Source organism: Chroicocephalus ridibundus, chromosome 2 (assembly GCF_963924245.1).
Source record: "Chroicocephalus ridibundus chromosome 2, bChrRid1.1, whole genome shotgun sequence".
Lineage (NCBI taxonomy): Eukaryota > Metazoa > Chordata > Aves > Charadriiformes > Laridae > Chroicocephalus > Chroicocephalus ridibundus.
This window is the reverse complement of record NC_086285.1, coordinates 22,545,874-22,567,914: the sequence shown is the minus strand read 5'-3', so window position 1 is coordinate 22,567,914 and position 22,041 is coordinate 22,545,874. Positions and strand designations below refer to the sequence as shown.

General features: G+C 42.2%; 1 protein-coding gene across 6 annotated transcripts in view; it reads left to right on the top strand.

Annotated features, from left to right (window-relative positions):
• Positions 1 to 3,742: 3,742 nt before the first annotated feature.
• CACNB2 (calcium voltage-gated channel auxiliary subunit beta 2) overlaps positions 3,743 to 22,041 on the top strand; it is a 256,830-nt gene continuing 238,531 nt past the window's right edge. For 3 of the 6 annotated variants that reach the window (XM_063324693.1, XM_063324701.1, XM_063324702.1), the window contains exons 1-2: positions 3,743 to 4,049; positions 15,369 to 15,461. In XM_063324693.1, coding sequence (XP_063180763.1) covers positions 3,945 to 4,049; positions 15,369 to 15,461 — 198 coding nt within the window. In that variant the 5' untranslated portion in view covers positions 3,743 to 3,944. The remainder of the gene's footprint in view (positions 4,050 to 15,368; positions 15,462 to 22,041) is intronic. The other 3 variants (XM_063324694.1, XM_063324691.1, XM_063324692.1) reach the window with 2 other exon arrangements.

Below are 22,041 nucleotides of genomic sequence, written 5' to 3'. Positions count from 1 at the left end.
GTGTGAAAGATAAAGTACAAAACCAAGAGGAATCTCTTTAGTTTGTTCTCGTGACAGCCAGCTTCCCGTTTATCACTGGAGAAGGAGATGGACTATGCCTGTTCCGAGATACTAAATCCAGGTAACCGAGTGAATTTTCACAATATTGAATTTCTAGCTACAGTGCATTTTAAGCAGGAGGCGGCACAGAGGAATAGATGGCCAGCACTTCTTTTTAACTGGTGTTCCTAAAGAAATTCGCTGGATCAGGCCTTCAAACTTATGCTCAATTAGAAGCATTTTAGTAGTTTCACAAGAGTCATTGTAAGCTCACCAGCCTATATTTATGCAACATTTTAATGATCTCCCTTGGGCCTAAGTTATTGGCTTTTAGCTGCATTTACACAAATATCAGCCAACCACCTTAGCCCTATTTTTGCACATTCAGGTGACGGTTATAGACTAAATCAATCCTGTACTCACTGTACATGTGTGCAAAGCTTGGGACGCGGTGCTGACACCACACTCTTATATTGGTGGTGAAGGACAATTAAACATGCAAAGTAATACAGCACTTCTTGCTATAAAAGAACATCCAATCTCTCATACAACAAAAAGAAAAGATATTTTTTTGGCACCCAAATCAGGTTATCCTCTTTGTCAGCCTAAGGTTTTGAGGTTAGGGTTTTTTTTGGTTCTGGTATTTTGTTTTGTTTTGTTTTTTAAAAAAGCTTATATTTTCTTCTGGCCTTCTAACATTTGCATGTTTATAAAAATCCAAATAAGCATGCACAACACCTCTCCATTGCAGATAAAAGCGTAAAAAAAAAAAGCAGCAGAGTGGTTTTCTGCCGAGAAGTGGTTAGGCGTAGCAGGTTGTTTTCCCCTTGAGAAAGAAGGAGCAATTTGGAATCTCTGCATATTGTTTTTACACGGTGACCCTTGTCCTGAAGCAGATGTGGCCAAAAACAGCACGCAGAGGGATGACTGCGTGTGTGTGTGTTCAGCTGAAGGATTTTCACTGCACATTTCAAGGTTAGAGAACTCTCTTCAGTTGCTAAACAAAAGGAGTGAAACAGACTAAGACACTTAAAATTGTTTTTCTAGGCTCATCTTCTAGCCTCTCATTACATCAAGGCAACTAATGATAATTGCTACTAAAGAACAGTTACGCAGAATATATTTTCTCAGGAAGAAAAACAAAATAAACTTACTAGAAATTTGGAGGTGATTAGTGTGTGTGGGGGTTTGTGGTGAGTTTCTTTTAAAGAAAACTGTACAACACAACGATTTATATTTAACTATTTTATTTTAGTTGGTGAGCTCCCTTTAGTTTATTTGTGCCTTAAAAACTTCTTTCCTGAGTCCCTGCTTTCTACAGCCCTTGTATGTGTGTATATAAACAAGCAAAATCCTTACCTTTATCTTTTTATAAAGGAAAGAAGACAAAGTAATCATAAAAGATACAAGACTGAGCAAACAAAAAATGAACTTCATTTCATATATTCAAGCTCTAATTTATGAGGGAGTAGAAATACCCTTTCAACACAGCTACACAATTTATGGCTTTAGAAACTGTAATGCTTCCAAAATGTTCTCGACTACTTTTAAAGAAGAACGGTATACTTGAAAGAAAAAAAAAAAAGCCACGTTATTTATATACTCTTTACAAAGGGAAAATTCAGAGGGCAATCTGAAGGACCGCTGTTACATGATTAAATAATTTCCACTCCCTGCTCTGCATGAGGGAGAAGAAGCGAACTCTGACAGATGCCCAAAAATTTACCAAGTAAATGTACTGAATCACGGTGGATCAAGGGCCTTTCACAGAGAACGGTCCGAAACGGAAGGATAAATGCTTCCAAAACTATAACGGTGCTAGAAGTCAATCAAAGCCAACACCGACAACAACACTCCACTTAGCAATCATTAACAGGAATACTGTGTTTAGGTTATTTTTTAAATATTTATTTATGTATTATTCTTCCTCAATTATTATGACGGTCACAAAAAGCAATCCCATTAAAACAATCTAATTTGGAAGCGACAAAGAAATAACTACTTCAAGGCCTATGTTAGAAGGTGAAGTACACATTCCTCTCACCAAATCTGTACCGAGAAAATATCTTTTTGGTTACAGCCACTAAGAGAATATCTGGAAGCATTCCAGGCTCCGGCATCTTTATAGTTTCAAGATTATTCGGCATCTCTATTGAACAGTTTGAATGAAATGTAAGCATGTAAACAACATTCTTCTCACTTAAAATTAAGGTTCTGTTTCACTATAGACAACAACTTGGACAAAATTCTAGAAATTATTTTTGAAGAATACTATGACAACTTTTTAAAGTAAAATGTGAAACTTCCCCGACAAGTGAAAGTTTTCAAGCTCCTTCAAACCTTGGAGCATTTCCACTTGCAGGGAAAGCCAATTCCTTCAGAAAAAATGGGTAGTTCCTGCAGGATATTTTCACTATTCGTATGAGAAAGTCTGCAGAAGCAAGCTAAGTCAGAGAGGAAATTTATTAGCTGTTTTGCAAAATGAGATAAATCAACCACACAACTGGTAGAAAGCTTGACAGTACTTCTTGACGTTGAACTGGCTTTTGTGCTGGATTTGGTTCGCTGTGACTATTATAATGCTCTTAGTATTGGTTGTGATTTTAACTATATGATATTAGGCCACTCAGAGTTTCTGTACTGATTTTTCACTGTTTACAATCAACTGATATGAGATTTCACAAACAACCACACAAGTTTCCCTCTTGTGCTGTGTGGAGCGCAGGTAGATGATGAATCCAAAGATTCCAAAGATGACAACAAGATGTAACAAGTCTCCGTCTACAAAATCTTCTCTGACTACAAGTATCAGTCCATTGTGTGCTTACGTGGGCAGCGGGTTTAGTCTCTGTTGGGACAATCTGAAAGTTCGGTTTTGTTTCCAAGGAAGAATGACAGATCATCGCAGGGGTGGAAGGTGATTTTCCCGGGTCAGGTTTTGAACAGGTGTTTCAAAAGCCTCCCGTGGGGCACCTGATAACAGGACCGAAACTGTGCTAAGTTGTATAAAACCAGAGAGCTGGCTGCATCTCACCTGCCGGCTAGGAATCACTCATCCCGTCTTGATGTGTGCACGGGAGCCTCCGAGAAGTACAGGAAGACACGGCAGCAAGACGACAGACCTGGAGAACTTTCCCTTTGGAAAGCGCAGGTTTGTTGGCTAAACCCGACCGTACCCCACGGCTTCGCCAGGGGCCGAGAGACGCGATGCCACACGGTGGGGGCCGAGCGGCACGGCGGGGCTGCCGGGGGGGGTGCACTCCGCCTCCCCCCGCCCTCCCGGCCGCACCTGGGCTCCGGAAGGGGAGCGGCCGCCTCTCCCCCCGCTCCTGCCCCAGCCGCGCCCGGGAACGGCCGCTCCACGACCCACGGAGAGTTGCCTGACCGCCGGGAAGCCTCCTTCGCCAACAACTTACCGACGGGAGCGAGCCCCTCCCGGCCGCGGCCGACCTTGACCGAGCGGCGGGGAAAAGCCGGGCCTGACACCCCCCGCCCCAACTTTCTCCCTCGCCCCCCCGCCGCGGCCGCCCAGCCCGCCGCCCCCTCTCGGCGGGGAGGCCGGCGCCGCCTCCCCGCCGCCCCCCCGCCCGCGCCCGCCGCCCGGTAGCTGCCGGGAGGGAGATGCTCGTTGTCACTTTCCCTCTTCCCCCACGCACCGCCCCCTGCCCTCCCCCCGCGCCCGCCGGCGGCGGCGGTGCCCCGTCCCCCGGTGCCGCGCTGCGCGCTCCCCGCCGGCAGCAGCCAGGGCAGGGCCGCGCCGCCGCCCGCCTCCGCCCGCCCGCCGCCTCCCCCGGCATGGCCGGGCGCTGAGGAGGGGGGGGCTCCGCCGCCCCGGCTCCGCTCGGCTCGGCACGGCTCTGCCCCAGCGAGGGGCTCGGCGCCCGGCCGCCCGCACTCCCCCGCCAATGGTCCAGAGCGACATGTCCAAATCGCCTCCCAGCCCGGCGCAGGAGGTGCAGATGGAGCTGCTGGACAACCCCCTGCCCGCGGCGGCGGCAGCGGCAGCGCAGGTACGGCGGGGGCGGCCGGGCTCGGCCGGCGGCTGGGGCTGCGGCGGGGAGCGGGGCGGGGGGCGGCGGGGCCGGGCCGGGCTCGGGGGGGCTCGCCCTGATGCAGCGGGGAGGGCAGCGGCGGGGCTGCCGGAGCTCCCCGTCCTTCAACTTCGTCTCCCCGCCGTCAGAAAAGTTTGGCGGCTCCCCGAAGACGCCCGAACCCCCCGTGCTCCCCCTTACCCCCAAATGCCGTGTAATTAAGATGCATAATGGGATGCTCTGTGCCATAGAAGCTTTATAAATCAAAGGAACCTTGCGGTTAGCTGGAAGGTGGATATATAAGAATACGTTGCTATTAAGGTGCTTTTCCGTGTGTGTCTTACTCCCAGGTTATGGCTGTTTTTCCCTGCTCCGGTAACCTGTTGTGTCTGTACCTGATGCTTACCGCGCGCTGCTGAAACCTTCCTCATCCCTTAACGCCGGCTGGTAGCAGGCTGGGTTGATGGGGGAAGGCGATTCACGCTGGTTGTTGAGCAAGATTTTTGGGGAGGCTGAAGGTGTTGAGCACGCCGCAGATTGAAGCCGCTCGATTACTGGGCGGGAGGTGGCTGTACCGTCACCTCTGAAATTTTAACAACTCGGTGGTCCATGTGCGCTGCGTTCAGGTGGATGGGTGAACAGAGGGAGACGGGGTATGGACGTTCGCACGCTTGGTAAAGACTCTGTTATTTTGAAAGGTGTTTCCTGTTTAATATATGAATGTTGCATAATATCTTCGAGTTTGCAATAGTTGGCTACAAAGACTTACGGTGCTATTTTTAAACCCAGTAAAAGGGTGGTAAAATCCGATTGCGTGTGTTTTAAATTACAAACATGCTTGCTCTTGTTAGGACAGAGGTTTTTTTTTCCTTTTGGGGTGGCAGTTTTTATTGCTTCTGCCAAAGCAATCTCTGATGCTTTATTTTCTTCAAGAAGGTGGTCCAGTTTCATCACAGAAGTGCTCGATTACCGGAGGAAAGTGCTGTCAGTCTGTCAAAAGACTTGCTAATTGATCTTTACTTACTGGGGACCAGTGACAGCAGAACAAAATCCAGGCACTGAAACAGAGACTAGGTTAAGCTAAAAAAGAAAAAGTGTCTCTCTGGATGTGAATTTGACTGCAGCCTCCAAGTGCAGAACAGACATAGGGCCATATGCTTTGCCAGCTTCTCCAGAAGCAGTGGCAAGGGAACTAATTTCTGACCTACAAATCCCTCCTTTTTTATATCTTTTCAGCCCTAAGCACAGAATCGGCGACTGTCAAATCATATGGTCCCTCTCTGCTGTGGACAAATGTCAAATACTGATCATAAAATTGCTTCGCACCCCTCCTTTTAACTAGGCATAAAGAACCTCTGTTCAGAGAGGAAGGATAGTTTGCTAGCACTCATATTATTTATGTTTCAGGTGAAGTACTTATATTCTGTTTTATAGAATTGGTTTCTGGACACTCACAGCCAAAAAGGTCCATTCTTTAAGAAAATGCGGCTTCTTAGTTCAGGCACTATTTTCCAGTTTTCAGAACCAAAGCCATTAGGCAAAACAAGAATCATATTTTCTCCATATATACGTATTCCAGTTGTACATAAACCTTTGGTGTAGAGGAAATAAGATTATGGAAGCAAAAGAGCCCTTTGTCTGAATAATAATGGTAGTTAATTCCTTAGCATGCACTGCATTGAGAGACAATTATTCTGATTTGAATTTTTGCTCCATTAGCATGATTTCCAAAAAATCAATATTGTAAGATCTTGCTGCTTTAGAGCATACTCACAGTGAGAAGGAGAGGCTTAATGGGAACATGTGAATCATCAAGTAGATTGCCTACAGGTACTTCAGTTATGCCCACCGCTATCTTTTTCACTAAGGTACTTGAGTATCAATCCTACAAACGTTTCATGCCAAGTAATGCGTCAGGAAAAAAACCAACCACCCAACATTCGAGCTTATGGAGTGATATCATTCCTAAAAGTATTCACTCTGAAGTGCTACTTATGGGAATTATGATTTAGCAAAATATAATTGAAGAGTCTTTATAGAGTTATAACAAGCCTCAAAATCTCTCTTATCCAAGAATTTTACTTTTGCAAAGCTGAGGATTTCTCTTAACCTGGCCGTACATCATGGTTGATATCTTGGATAGCGTCTGTCCATCGATTTTGGCCAAACTTGTCACCACTTGGCAGAGGAGTGAAAGTAGTTAACAGTCTGGAAGTAATTACTCTTAAAAGGTAGTTAAATATGTGAAATATTCCTAGATAGCCTCCATTTCTTATTTTCATAATGAATTTTCCTAACGAGATCAGCAAACAAAATAAAATCCCTTTAGGGGTTGATCATGTACTCTCCCTGGGAAGTTCTTTGCAATGGGGACAAGGTATTGGTGTGCTATTCTGTACTACCTAAAATTCTGTGTCTTTTAGGTACACAGTACTGTAAAAGCATAGTTCTAGGTACTCGCTGTGATCCTAGTCCAGGTGGGGTTGTGGTATAGTTTCAGATGTCCAGCTTTATCCCCAGGAATGCACACGCTAACAGTTACACTGTGGAGTTATTCACAACATCCAGGTATGTGTCAGTGCAAAGTGGTAGTTTTAGCTGTGGCCCTTTTGTAATGAGATCAGCATTTGATTTTCTGAAATCGTAAAACAAGCAAACTCTGTTCAAGTGCATCAGAGTTTGATGATCAGTATCTGTTTCTTAAAAAAAAAAAAATAAAAAATCAACTCCAGTCCTCTTTTTAATTCTTTATTTCAAGAACCTCTTAATTCTAGGGAGCTGAATTAGTACAATATTCAATTTAATCAGTTTAATTAACTCAGATGCTATGCTGATTTGTTTATATTATAGCATAGCATCTTAATGCCTTTCATGGTAACTCTCGGCCTCTCTTCTCTTTTCCCTCCCTCCCATGTAATTTTTTTTCTGATCCTACTTCAAAGTCCCTCAGTCTCCAGAAATCATTAGATTCGATTTCTATTGCTATTTTCTCATCATAAAGCTTCCTGTGTTGTGTCACAGGAACAGCCATAGCAAATCAGATCAGTGAATTATCCGAGATGTTTCAAAGAAAATATAATGAAACCCTGTATCAAGCAACTACAGACTACCTTGTGGAGGGAGAAGGTATCTTACCCTGGATGAATTCTTCCCTATTCCCCATTATTATTTCCCTCCTGTTCTTGCCGCCTTATGCATCATCTGTCAATGCAGGTCCTAACAACCTGCCACGTTTTAAATGGAAACAGTTCTCTTCTTGATTGTTTTCTTCAGCTGCTTCACTTGCATTTAGATTTCCTCCGTGCCCTGGTGCTGCTACGTGCTTCCCCCCTTCCGAGTCTAAAGGCTTCATCACCTTGGGAGCGCTTGGCTCCAGCTGGTTCTGTTGCATTGCTGAAGGTAAACTGCAGGCATGGGGTTAGGGACAGTTTTCGTTCAGTTTTCCTTCCGCATTGACTGCGATTGATGTTAACGTGAATTTTAGAGTAACGTGCATGTGGTGACTCTGGAATATCAGCTTAGTTATTTGGCCCTAGCCAAGGACTGTTGTCCTTCCTGGATCTCCATCTATCTGTCCAGTTGCATAGCACCGTCCCCTCACTGCCTGTCTTGTGGTAACGAGGAATGGCAAGAATAGCCAGAGATTTATTCTCAGCAGATTAATCACACTGCCCTCTGCTGCTGTCTTTCAGCTGAGCTGATTTACACAATTCATACCGTGTTTACCTGTTGTTCAGATAAACATTTTGCAACAGCGTATTTCCCAGTACTGCAAGAATACTTCATAAGCAATAAACAAACAAAATTTATATCCCTTTGCTTACTTAAATAATAGCAATCACTATTCACTATAGAGGCATGGAAGGTTTTACTCTGCTGGCAGCATCCCTAGGAGCCAGATCCAATGTGTCAGCAGCTCAATGGAGTATATACAAATGAAGAAGAGATGAAATCAAACTCCATTCATTGGACTTTCTCATGGTCCTCAGCAAGAGGTAGTATTTTCACTCCTGGTGTGGTAACCTCCTTTCAGTGTTGTACTCGTTACTGACAAAAATAAATTTTAATAGTCCTTCACTAGAGAAAGCCCTCCCAGTTTCAGCTGTTACTTTTTTGGTTCTTCGCTGCTCTTTGTCTTCGGGTTGATTTTTCATTGTCCTGAACTCTATCAGTAATAGGTGACCTTGCATGCTGATCTCATCCAGAGACGTTTATTTTCCACTTGGGTATTACACATCATCAGCATATATGGTCTGTAATGATCATATTTTATATTTTCCTACAGTGTAAAAGCCCTCTGAAACAATTCAGCAGTTTCAGTCCTAACTTATTTGAGTATCTGGTAACCGTCTTCTAGAGATAATCTCTGGTTTTGTCTTGTTTTGTCTCTAGGTTTATAATTACTAATTGTTACAGATGAAAAGTTCCTGTACTCTTCCAAGGATGACTTATCTGGAGTCTCAGTTGCTTTTCTTCTGCTTCTTTTACTCAGTTCTTTTCTGTGCTGGGATAGAAGAGATTCAAAATCACACAAACCAACCAAAATCAGCCTTCCTGCCCTCAGTGTCTGTTGGCAGGGCAGCAGACCCTTAGCAGAGGGAAGCTTCCCCATGGTTGGGTGTAGCCCCCTGTAAATATCTTTCTGGCATAGAGTCAGATTTCTTTTTCTGTTTGCTTCTGTACGAGGAATAGAGAAATCCATGGAGAGCAGGTGGGGAGGAGCAGGCACGTGGCCTGCAACTGTAGCTGCCAATCTTAAAGGGCTGCAGGAGGCACAGTGGGGTTTGGGCAGGAGCTTCAACACCTACTGCTGTTGCGTGCTCCTGTTGTGCTGAGTTGTGGGCAGACATCTTCATCGCTGGTGTTACGGGGAGATGTGCAGCAGATTTGCACCGAGGTGGGTTCCCAAGGCACTGGGGAGGAGGAGAGCAGGCCAAGTCCCCTACTTGTCTGGCGGGTGGAAACTGCCAGGTGACCTGGTCTGAGGCCAGGGCGAGAGCACTGGGATGTGGCTTAGAAGTGTAGGAACTGGTGAGAATTAGGCTATTTCTAGCTGCAGTACTGGCAAGGCTTTATCGCAGGCCAGCAGAAAAGAGCGTCGAAGATTTAACCCTGTTGCACATTTCTCAGCAGAAATGGGTTTTCTTTTTTTTATGGAGGAAAATGGAGCATGTGCCAAATACAGTTTTGGATAATTTGGATTACGTGTGCAAGTTTGGATAGATAAATTACTGTGTTTTTTTTTAGTTTGTTTAGATGGATTTTTTTTTTTGGTGTAGGTGGAATATTTTATAAAAGGACTGCGGAATGGACTTAGCAGACTCATCGTTGTAGCCTGTGTGAACTCGATGACTGTATATGGAGATCCTCACTTTGACAGGATTCCTAAAGGGAAGTCTTGTCTTTTCTGAATTGTGTCCTGATAGCAAATGATGTTTGTTTGGAGAATCCCATAACCTTGGGCTTCTTCTCTAGTATGGGGACTCTCTGTAGTTGACCCTTTATATTCAAAGATGCTCAATTTATGTTCCTGTGCAACCTGCTCTAGATGAGCCTGCTCTGGCAGGGGGATTGGACTAGAAGGTCTCCAGAGGTCCCTTCCAACCCTACCATTCTGTGATTGAGTGTAGGTAGGTGTGGGGGTTTACAGTTACGCAGCCCATGCTGAAGGCTACACCACCCGGTAGCAGGAGCTGATCGTTTCTGAGTGGTGTCAAGCCTGGCCATTGACCAGGGAGGGCTCGGGTGGTCTGACCTACAGGAACATTCTGCGGCCTTGTTGTGAGGAGTTGATTCAAGTGGCAGTTACTTGTTTTTCCAAGAGGTGGACGGAGCTGGATGTGCATGTTCTGCACTGTCCTGGCATGCTATTCGTTGCCTGGGACATTGGCGTTTTTAAAAAGCTTTTAAAGCTTTTGCATGGGAAGGAAAAATGCTTAGTGCACTCTTCTTCATTTCTGACTTTTCTAGCAATTCTGTAATCCTTCGGAGGGTCGCTCATTTCCTTTACCTTTAGGTATTCTTTTGATCCTTGTCATTTTTTCATCTGAATGGTGAAGCCTCATTACAGCTCTGAATTTTTACTTTCTGTTTCGAGACCTGACTCTGCATCAGTGGCTCTGCTGCCTAAATCTTCTACACCTTTCCTTTATTCTTTGAATAGAGCAGTAGGATAGTTTTTAAGGGTTTATGCTCGCCACTAACCACAGTTATTAGTCTCAATGACTGGTGCTATTTTAACCATTATAATTAGTAAAGATTCAGATTTAACCCTGTGTATGCTGCTTTTCTGTGCTTTGATGTAAACTACCATTGGAGTGGTTACTGGTGAAGGGCATTTTAAGTCTTTTACTGAAGATCAGTTCCCTGGTTGCAGTTAGTTGATAATTTTAAATGTTTTATATTCCCTCTTCCAGATGATAGTATTATGCCTACAGGGATAAACCCTGTCTTCTGCTTGTTGTGTGTGTTAGAGGATTAAATCTTACGGGGGCATGCTTTTCATGTGTTGAGGCAGAACCTCATTAAAATTAAAGGGTTTTACTGAGCAACATTGATCTCATGTGTTTGCAATAATGCGTAATTGTATATGAAACTGTTAATTATCAGGAAACTGCTATGCATGCCTCTAACTCTTCATATGATTCCCATATTTTATTTGATGGGCTGAATAAAGGTTGCACAATGTACTTTCATGTCAGAGTTGGAAGGCAGAGTCTTTCTTTGCTTTATTAAGACTTTGTTGATGAAATATTTTTTTACGAGATTACTTTGGTAGGGCTTTCTTGGGGTTTTTTTTAAGGTTTCACATTGTCTGCCAGGTATTTTAAGAAGCTGTAGACCATAAGTGCGTGTGTTGTGTTTCTCGTCTCTGGCAACTCAGCCAATTTTAAAAGAACTTCACACATCTGACTAATAAACCAAGCAACAGTTTTGATCTTGTAAACACATGTATACATAACTTTGTGTTAGATGTTCTGCTGAAATCCAGTGAGAATGTTCTTGTCAGCAAACTTTTTTATATAAACAGGCTTGTTTGCGGTGCCGGAGTCGGTTCTATTAAAATTAACTGGGGCAAGTGATGGTACAGCATAGGCAGCCAGTTATGCTGGGTTTCAAGGTTGTTACCATTGGGCACTGTATGCTGGGGTGCAGAGACTTGTGGCCCCCTATGGTGGTTCTGTTAGGTCGAGCTACCGTATAGATTGAGAAAGACTGCCCCGTGTAGCTGCTTTTACTGGCCAGTGTCCGCACATTGTGATTCAGCCCTTTATTTTTAGCTACCTAATTGCAGCCAACTGCTGCACAGAACACAGATAAGGCAGCTAATTTTAATATGAAAATCACAGTAACATATTGAGTTCATTGTGAAAAAAAATTTCTTTTTTGTTTTCCAGAACGGAAAGTAACTGGTAGACTTATTTTTTATTCTTTTTTTGGTACAAAGGTCTTGTTCTTGCATGAAGCTCTTATGGAAAAAAAACCCAAACACTCAAAGAAGCAAAACATTATGAATGTGACAGGATGAGTATTCATGATTCTCCACATGATAGAGATACTTAACCATTTTTAAAAATATGTAAGAATCTGTTTTGTTTATGGAAGACTTATCTCATTTTTAGAAGAAAGTTTCAGACATTTCTGACTGTGGGAATAAACTTGAAAGGCCTGGGAGACAAATGTAATCCCAGATTAGCATCCTTTAAAATAATGAGAAGAGTCATCAAATCCCACTTTTCCCACATGCCGAAATTGTCCCCCTTTCCTCTGATTCAGAGTTGGTCTATGCACAGAAGCAGCTGTAAAACTGACCTCCCCTACGCTGTGTAGCCATGGCCTGCCATCACGTTAACTGGTTTTTTTTGTGTTCAAAGTTAGTATTTAGCTTGTGCTCCTGAATAGTTTTCACTTGTATATAATACTAGAACAAAAATGTGCATGCTGCTATGCACCAAAAAAAAAGCCAACCCAAAACCCTGAAAAATCAAGTTTCAGTTTGAGCTGGATTTGCCATTTGGTGTTACCCAAAATAAATGCTTTTAGGTGTTGCTATGCAGGTAGAGACGCGTGCGTTTTATCTGTGCTTGTAATGTGTTTTTATTCTGCTCGTTTGTTTTATCCTCATCACTCTAGACACAGTCCCTCTTCTGCCTTTGTAGTATTTTTTTGTGTTATAAAACTGAATGCTGTGATTCTGTAAATAAAATAAATATTGTAGAAACTGGGTACAAATGCAAAAATATAACTGTGAAGAGTATGTGTACATTTTTTCTAGTATCTCCTTGGGGGGATTACAAAATACTATTCAGTACATTATTTATGAAATTGCCTAGATAGTGTAGTCTTTATGTAGATGCTTTATATTCTTGAGCTGCTATGTGAATGTTATAAATTCTTTATTTTTATAAGTATATTTCCATATTCTTCCACAAAAATTGGAGAAAAGAGCGTCAGGATGTTGGCGGGTAGCTACAGTCAGTTACCTCAGTGAGAACTATTTTTAAGAGGTAAACTTGATTTAAAGATGTTATTTGAAGACTACTTCTTATGCATTTCATATACCTTAATATTGTATTCTATTAGGTGGAATATTATATTATATTGTATTGGGTGGAAAAAGATGGTTCTTATAGAACTGTCTATTCTAACAGCACCTGGAAAATGTTTTGAATAATTTGCTGGTAACGGTGGTTCCAATCTACTTTTTATTCTTATAGCTCTATCACACCTTTCTATTATCAAAAAGTTCTTCTATTATCAAATATTCCTTTTAGAAAAGCAGCCATATAAAGTCCTTCCTCATTCAGTTTTCATTTTACATTTTGTGACATACTTGGTTACGGTTCTAGACTCATCAGAATGTCGTATTTTCATCCCCAGAGTGTGTAGCATGCTGATTTTTATGCAGTTCTGCCCCAACCAATGTGTGTAGTATTGGTTCACTTGCTTTTCAGAAACTTATTACACGGCCTTTTTACAATTTTGGAAAAATCACATGAATTTGGCAAAATCTCTTTCCCATAAATCTATATTTTGGGGGAAAAATCATTGCTTTTCTTGTGACTCAATGTTAGTTGAGTGACATAACAGATATTAAATTATTTTTGCTGAGAATCAGTGTCAGGCTGAGAGATCTATTGTTACTCGAGTCATTCTTTTGAAAAGATTGGTATAATATTAGATTTTAACCAGTGCTCTCAGCTTCCCCAGAGTCAACGCTAATGGTCCAGACATACCCTGAGACTGTTCTCCTGCATCTCGTGGGGGCAAGTTACCTGGATTTGTCAATTTGACAAACGATCTGAAGTTAGCAGCGGTTATACGTCGTTGTCCTCAGTTACTCTTAGATTGCAAAATATTCGATCGTATTTACCATATGTGTTACTGCTAAGAGCTGCGGCTCAGATTTTGAACTCATGATTTGAAAAATCTGCCGGTATGAGATTTTAAGCGTGCCTCCGAGCCAGCGCTGGAGCCTGCCCTTCCCTACCACGAGAGACGATGGGACGGAGCCCCAGAGCCCAGCGCGAGGCTCTGGAGTTTGCCCAAGCCCAGAGAAGGGCCCGCTTTATGCACCCCAGCAGAGTTTTATACCCGGTTTTGTGCCAGGGCCGGGCTGTCAGGAGTGCTGTGCTGTAACACGTGCACAGCCACGTTCTCCAGTAAGCCGATCATAATTTCCTCATCGCGTCTAAACCCAGGACCGACAGCGGCTTGGGGCCAAAAACAACAGCAGGATGCGGATGCATGGACTTGGAATTCTAGGAAATAATAGTGGATAAATCATTTAATTTATTAGTGTAATGTTTTGAGATACCAGCACACTAGGACCTTCGTATCAAGAGGGTTTTTTGTTTGTTCGTTTTGTATATTTTAAGGGGAACAATGAGATTTCTGTAAAGGAATTTTTATTCTTGGGAGAAGGACTGTGAGTATAGTATGGGGGAGGATATGAAATTTCTCTCTGAAAACTTAGCATGTAGGTGATGGAGGCTTATGTTTGGTTTTTTGTGTCTTTTTTTTTTTTTTTTCCCCCCACCCGTGAGTTATTGTGGAACTCGAAAGTTGAGTGCCGAATACAAAATGAGAGCTTAGACTGGGAATAGGCCAAGGCAGACCTTGAAAGTGAAGACAAAGACCCTGTTTATTTCAGGGAACTGTGGGAGGTATTTAAAGACAGGAGACGTGATCCAGAGAGATGGATTAGTAAAATGACCTTTACAGCAGCAGGATGAGTGAGGAAAAAAATAATTGCGTTTATCAATGTCAAGGAAAATAATGTTTGAAGTAGTCAAGACATGATTTTGATGTAAGTTTAGATGAATTTAAGCAATGTGACTAGATAGGAAGGGCTGTCTCTTAATGTGGTTGTGCAGAAGAAATCTGCCAGATTCTGCTGTACCTGGGAGGAACGCTTTGTGAAGGGTCTGAGGTGGTGCCATGGCACGATGTACAGTCACCACAAAATTAAGTGGTTGCAAATAGCATAGTTTTAAGCTCTCATGTTTTTTGATACTTGTTTTATGAGATTTATTGATGGTCTGTATTTATCACATAGAACAAATAGCATTTTTCGGGGGGTTGGGCCATTTGCTGTGTTTCTAAACCGTAATTTAATAATTGTTTCGTCAGCCAACACTTGCTTTCACCTGATGTCTTTTTGATTTCCTAATAGATAAAAATGATGCCTTGCCTTTTAGTTGTATATTATCCCTTTTCCAGTTACATATTTAGTGCTCTTTTTATTGTTATATTCCTTTTCCCTACTTCAACATTATTATTTTTTTTTAAATATTGTTATAAATTCTTCCTCAGTTGTAAGATGGTATCTGAACCGACAAGTTGTTGGTTACTTCTTGCTGTTCAGTGTTCCCTCAGCTGCCTTAGCTCATAGCTGTGATGTACGGGAAACTGCTCCAGTATCTCCTTTCCTAGCTTGTTTATTTAAACTAGCTGCAAAACAAACTGTACTTTTTAATCATTGTGACTTGCATGAATAATACTACAACTACACAAGTCTATAAATGCTTCTCCAAACCTGAATGTGGAAAAAAAAAAACAAAAACAAAACCCAAAACATTCAGGGCTTAATTGGCCAGGCCTCGTTGTGTTGGTGAGGACTTGTGCACGTAGTCCCATCAGTTACTTACTGAATATGTGCTTATTAATTGGCACAAAGCTGATCATCTGAATCCCTGCTAGCCTAGGAGACATTGGTGATGCTTGCACTGAAAGCTTGTTGTGCAACACAAACTAACGCTGTTCCTCTGATTTTTTTTTTTTTTTTTTTTTTTACAGTCTTACGGTAAAGGGGCAAGAAGAAAAAACCGATTTAAAGGATCAGATGGGAGTACATCTTCTGACACTACCTCTAACAGTTTTGTACGTCAGGTATGTGGTTTTCACCTTTTAAAAGGCTGGATGACTTGCTGATGTTAATGTTCAAGTAATTTTTTTGAGGGGTAGATTGTCAAATCAGAGTGATACTGTAGACTGAGAAACAGCAGAAGCCTCTCTCTGCTGGCACAATGAAAAATATTTGGTTGCTATTGTTTTGATCTTGGCAGAAAAATACCTTTTCATTTCTTATTCATTTCCATGTGTAGTAGTTTGCATTATTTTTCTTCCTCTAATGCTGTCAGGTGATTAAATCTGGAGGAGGAGGTGGAGTCTGATGAAAGCGCCTAAAGTGGCAACATTTGGGAGAAAGCATCAAAACCCTACCAATTGTTGGGGTTTTCCTGCCTAAAATAGTGCTCTGCGAGGCAGTGTTAACTTAGATGCTTTCCACCTACATCCCAGTGTTATTTTAAAGCACGGGTTGGAGGGGAAATCCCTGGCAGCATTTGTCCCCGTTGAGCTGATGCTGAAAAGCCGGTAGAGGATGGAGCGGTGCTGCAGGCTCCCATGACCTGTGCCTACGTGTCTCTCTCAAAGGGGGAGACCCAAGTGGATCCAAGACTTGTGTGGGTGCTTGGAGAACAGCTCAATCTCGCCAACAGAGGTAACAAAAAATTGAGGGAATGGTATCCAGAGCCCGGTGTGGTCTTTGGCTGCAGAACGGTGCTACTGAAGCTGTGCTTTTGTGGAAGGAGTGTGTGTTTTGATGTGCTTCTGGTGGACAACAACCTGGAGAGCATGAAGGGTGCCCAGAGCATCACAATATCTGCACCTGTGCAGAGCCTGAAATACAGTTCTTCATGGCTTGCTGATTTAAGCTGTGGTTTTGCAAATGCAGACTTTGCCATCTTTTTTGGAGGGGTTTTGCAATTTGGGAGGTTTCATTGCAGAGTTTTTGGCTTTGCCGTAAGCAGGCACCAGAACTCCTGCTCTACCTGCTTGTCTTGCATGTTCTTCCATCTCAGAACATTTAATGGCACCACTGTTGTTGCATTGGTTGTATCGGTACACATCTTCTGTTTGCAAAGTTCTACTTTGTCCTGCCGTGATCATGTTTGCAGGTTTTTGTGATAGGCTGTGGATTTGATAAAGTCAGGTCCCTATTACATTTCAGTGAACACAGGCACGAAATATTCATTGATCGTGGGAGTTTTTCCAGTGGCAGTAAACAATATGAAGGTGGAAACCCTGGATCAAAACATTCCTTATTTGTGACGTTTTGTGGAAAAAAAAGCAGTCCAAGTAGTGTTTGGGAGCAGCAACGGGATCTCCCAGTTCTGAGCAATCTTTGTAAGGAAATCTGTGTTGCTGTTTTCCTTAGCTCCTCGTGGATGTTGAATTAAGTCTGGAACATTTTTAGCAGAGTGTGAGTGTTTATTTTACACTGACTGCACACGGTTCTTTGCCTTTCTTGTTTACCTAAATGAAGTCTGAAGTTGGTCTCAAGTATCTCTTCTTGCTGGCAGGAGGGGGAGCAGGGCAAAGAGGATGTAACACAAGGAGGTGGATCATCAATCTACACGTAGATGTTGAGGTGGACTCCTGCAGTCAGTGGAGAGCCGGTTTGCTCTACAGACTGTGGGGCGTGATTTATCAAATCTTCAAAACAGACATAAAACAGGGTTGGTGAGCCACAGTCTAAAAGTGTCTTTATCTTTCCCAGGGCTGTAAAGGGACCATAGAGCGTGACTGCCTCAAGTGTAGATTTTTAGAGAAGATATTTATATGTTTCCCTGAATTAATCCAAATTTAGTAATTACGCAAGTGATTATAATACAAATGACTGAAAGGTAAAAAAGGCTTCTGCAAAAACCCCGAGATTGAGTAGATTGCTGAAGCAAAACTGATTTTTGAAATGGCATTGCCACTGAAGATAATAAAGGGATGTTAATGGATAAATATGTTATGTGACATTGTCCAAAATAAATTTGAAAAAATAAAATCATCACAAAACATTCCTAGTAAGTAATGTACAGGCAGAGCTGTTTGTATTGTAGCAGATGTATGAGAGAAGCGTCTCCTCACAGTTGCTGTTGAGAGGTTTATTTCAGAGCTTGGATGGCATCTTCAACAGGCTTTCCTGCTCTGATTCTCCTCCTGGGACAGCTTGGTTTTCTCCTGCACTGGGGAAGAATTGCCACCAGTGTGACCAGGGCACCCAGTGCCCCGGGTATTAAACAGAATGAGTGCAGTTGCTTTCTGCTGGCTGTGCTGCTGCCCCCTTCGCAGAAACTACCTCGGTGCTGCTTGTCTCCATCTTTCTTGGAGGTTATTTTACATGGTATAAACGAACAGAAATATTTTGCCAGAACCATTCATTTGCAGGAGAAAAAGTGACTCCAAGAATTTGGTGTTTCTCCTGAGATGGGCGAGAGCTGCAGAAACGCAGAGCGAACAAATGAATCCAAACCCAGTAGAATCAAGGACGCGCCCATTTAATTTTATGGTATTTTATTTTAGTGCTATCTTAAAACCAGGAAGTCAATTTTTGCTTGGAAAGGGGTTTGTGGGTTTTTTTGGCAGTGGTTTTGATCTAGACATGGTATACACACAACCTGTTTGTTTCTGTGTTGCTTACAATGCCTATAGCTGCCTTTTTTTACCCTCTGAGTTCATTTCCCCCCCCCCCCTCGTTTCCTGTCTTTCACATTTACATCGTAATTTGTCCTGCAAATTTTATGTGCATCTCTACAAGTACTCCCTTCCGCTCTCAAGAAGGAATCCTGGGCTTGTCCTGAGCGTTTATTGCTAAGGTCTGCCTCTGTTCCTCATAAAGAAGAAAGAATGTTTGGAAGGTGCTTTTGCGTCACATTTAGCTGGCCTGTCCTTAGGCTGGGAGAGCTGGGAGAGGCGTGCAGGTTCTTCTCATGAGCATCGGTGGAAAATGGACGTTTCCTAACAGAGAAATACAGTGGTGCTGGATAAGAGAAGACAAATATGTCTAGTCCTGAAGAAATGTTATGCGTGTGGAAGGCAGTGGAGGTATTGTGCAAGAGCAAGTTAACTTTTTGCATATAGGATTCAGTCACTTGAACCCACAGAGCCGCCGGCCATTTAAGTTAAAGCCATTTAAGTTAAAGCCGCTGCAGGAGGGAGGGGGTTAGTATCTATTCCTTATGTTAACAAAGCTTTATTGTGTCTGCATTTTACTCTTTCCTTAAGGACATCTGCACCTCTGGCTCCAATATGTACCTGGCAAGTTTCCTGCAATGCATACCAAATGCTACAGTAGTAAAAATAATGCCAACTTAGTTTTGTTTGAATGGTAGAGAACAAAGTAACATTTTATTCAAATTGCTTGAAAATTCCTGCTGTCGTGTAAGGAGGATGAAGTGCACAGCCCTGTGCGCAATGATCTTTTCCATTTAAATCTGTTTTTCGGAGTGCTGAAATAGTGCAGAGCAATCTATCCACTATTGTTTCGAATGTATATAAAAGAAGCATTAAACTGAAGCAAGAACGTTTCTAAATATAAAAAATACAAATTTAAAAAAATCGTTCTTTTCCATCCAGTTGAACCTCCCCAGTCCTGTGATTTTTCTCTGTTGATATAGGTTTTTGTTTCTATTTTTTACTTGTGACACTGTAGAACTGATGAGATTTTAGGAGAATGTTTTGGATCACGTTCTATTTGTTTGCTACAAACATTGGTTTGTTTAGTTTTGTCTCCAGAATAATATTGATGATATTGGAGCTTAAAAAAAAATAACAACTTGGCCTTGCTTTCACTTGCCAGCAGCTACTGCTTGACTTTTCAGTAGCAGGAGAGGGAAGAATTTTTTTTCCCCTCTGTTGCGTTGTGAAGTCTTATTGGCAATTAAGCGGTGTATTTGGAAAGCAGAAGCATCACTGCACACCAACCAGCTCCTAACTGACTCTAATCAGTTGTCTTTAGGGAGCTAAAGAACATCGTGTTACATAGTTTTCATCATCTTTTTTTGAGCTTTGGAGTGATAAGCAGCTTGTTCTTAGGGTTAGCTATGAAAGACTCAATTGGATCTGATCTCTGCTTGCTGCCGTTTTGACTGATGCGTGGTAACGATTTTGTTCCCGAGGGTTTTTTCAAAATACAGATCAGACAAAATATTTTGCAGACAACACTACGGCACTTCCCAGCAACATTATTTTAAGCAAATTGCATGTTCTGATAGCATTACATATTTTGTGGTTGCACTTCTGGACCTGTCTTTGTGGAGGTTTTATTTTAAATCCTAATGATTAATCACAGAGGCAGTCTGAGTTGTTGGGATTTTTACGTATTGCAAAGGCAGATTAGATTGTGAAATAGACTGTAGACTATGGACTTGCTTACTGAAATATTTAAGGTTTTACAAATCTGTTTTTTTGCCTTTAAATATTGGCCTGATGCCTGTTACACTGTGTTCACTCAAAAACACAGCTATAAATAATTATGTAGGGAATTCATTATTCTTCTACTTTCCTCTGAGGACATTTGCCTAGCTGTGTAATTACCTATTGAATTTTATGAATGGTAAAACTAAGATTTGCACTGAGAAACGATTTGAAAATATTGACTCAGTTTTGCTCATAAACATGCCTCTTAATCTTGAGTTCACCAGAGAACTGGGCCATGTCAGAAACGTATTCCTCTCTTCTTTTAATTGCCTTTTCGTTTTTTCAGAGATAGAGCTTAGCTTTGATTTTTTTTTTTTGATTTTTTTTTTTTTTTCCTTTTCACGAGGGGAAGAGCTTATGTATGCAGCTCATACACGCAGCCTGCCAGTGAGGCGATGCATTTCCAGGCTGAGCCGCGAAGAGCTGGGGTAGAGCGGGCACAGATATTAGCTTTGGTCTTAATGCCCAGTACTAACAATCTTATGCTGAAAACCTGCTTAGGCTTTCTCTGCTAGGACTGTTCCTGCTTTTTGAAGACTATGTGTGAACAAGATTGTGGCTAGCCAGGAAGTCTAAATAAATAATAATAAGAATTAAAAAAGCTCATTTGCAAATGAATATATTCTTAAATTCTTTGTGTGCCTTCAATTATGAGACATGTTTGGCTTGTAGAGAAAAAAGGAGCTTTGCAGACTTGCCTTTAGCTCTTACACATAACAAAATGAGGTATGTCAGAAATTTTTAGCCATATTGTGCAAACACTGATTGTGATAAATGAAAACGTATACTACTGACCTTTCTCATCTTTTATTTCTGATGCTAATGTCTGGGCATATTTTGTTAGGTTCAGTTTTTTCTGGTCTAATTCTGCTGATTTCACTGAAAGCCACAGCAGTGATGCTTGTGGCCTGTGCTTGCTATTGTGGTTGCATTGAAGCCTTACACAAGCGGTACGTACTACAACATCTGCTTATTTAAAACACATTAAAACCGTTACTTCATGGGTTTTTAATTTGATGGAATTGTGGCATCCAATGTTTTTCACCGTGAATTATAAGTTTTGGAAGGAAATGTATTGCACTTGGATAAAGGCACCTTACAGAAGGTTGGTATATGGAGTATGATGTCTGTGTGCTGGCGTTAGCGGGAGCCACCAAACTTTGCTAGTGTGTGACCTTGAATCACAGGCAGGCAATGTAGTTTCAGGGTGACGTGCTGTTTCTGTCCAGCACTGTTAATCGTTTTTTAGTCAAATCCAGCGCGTCTGTGTTTGTTGTGATACAAAATTAGATAATGTCTCTGTGAGTAGTACTAGTATGGGAAATCAACTATTTTTTATCTATTTCTTGTCATATGAAGTATACCCAGTTCACAGCGGAAGAGTGGGTGAAGCACTTGGAGCAGTGTGGGGATTCATGAGAATATGTCAGTTCAGCTGTTGATGTCGAGTTTCATTCATGGCTGATATCTCAGCTCCTCAGTCATGTGGTCAAAACCGGCTAGATGGAGGAGTGGGAAGAGGACAGCTTTTAGAAGAGGCCTGGATTGGGAGCGTGTGGCTGGAGGGGAGGAAGGGTAGAGGGAGGAGAAAGGGGCTTTCCCTTCTGATGGCAGTTGTGAAGCTGCACTTTAGGCTCCGTAGACATGGGAAAATCACATTAGGCTCATTGAGCTATAGATTTCCTCAGCTGTAGTAAGGGTTTGAAAAGTCTCCTTTTTTGGCCTGGAGAGAAAAGAACAGATGCCCCTATAAAGCATGGGATTTTGGCATGCGTGACTGGAGGGGAGATGGCTGAGAAAAACCCTGCGGAAAGGAAGTTCATTTGCGGACTTCAGTTCTTTCATGGGCCCTTTTTTGCCTCAAATGGTTTCTAAGAATAGAAATCAAAATGCTGCCATGTGTTTAAAAAAAAAAAACAAACCACACACCCTCTAACCAAAACAAACAGGCAAAACATCATAAAACTCTTCTTACACATCCGTTTACTCTTCTCGTAGCAGGGTGTGAGAAAATTACAGGGGGGAACAACTAAATAAAATACTTTATTAAAAACTGAAGGGTAGGAGCCCTCCTTATAGCCTGTTTGAATTTACTCTGCACGCAGCTGAGGTCAGCACATCCTTTTCCAAGCAGCAGTGGGAACTGTGAAATTTTGAAGATCGGGCTCATATCTAATGGCTGCTGAGATGATTGCCAGTGTAGCTTTTGAGCTTG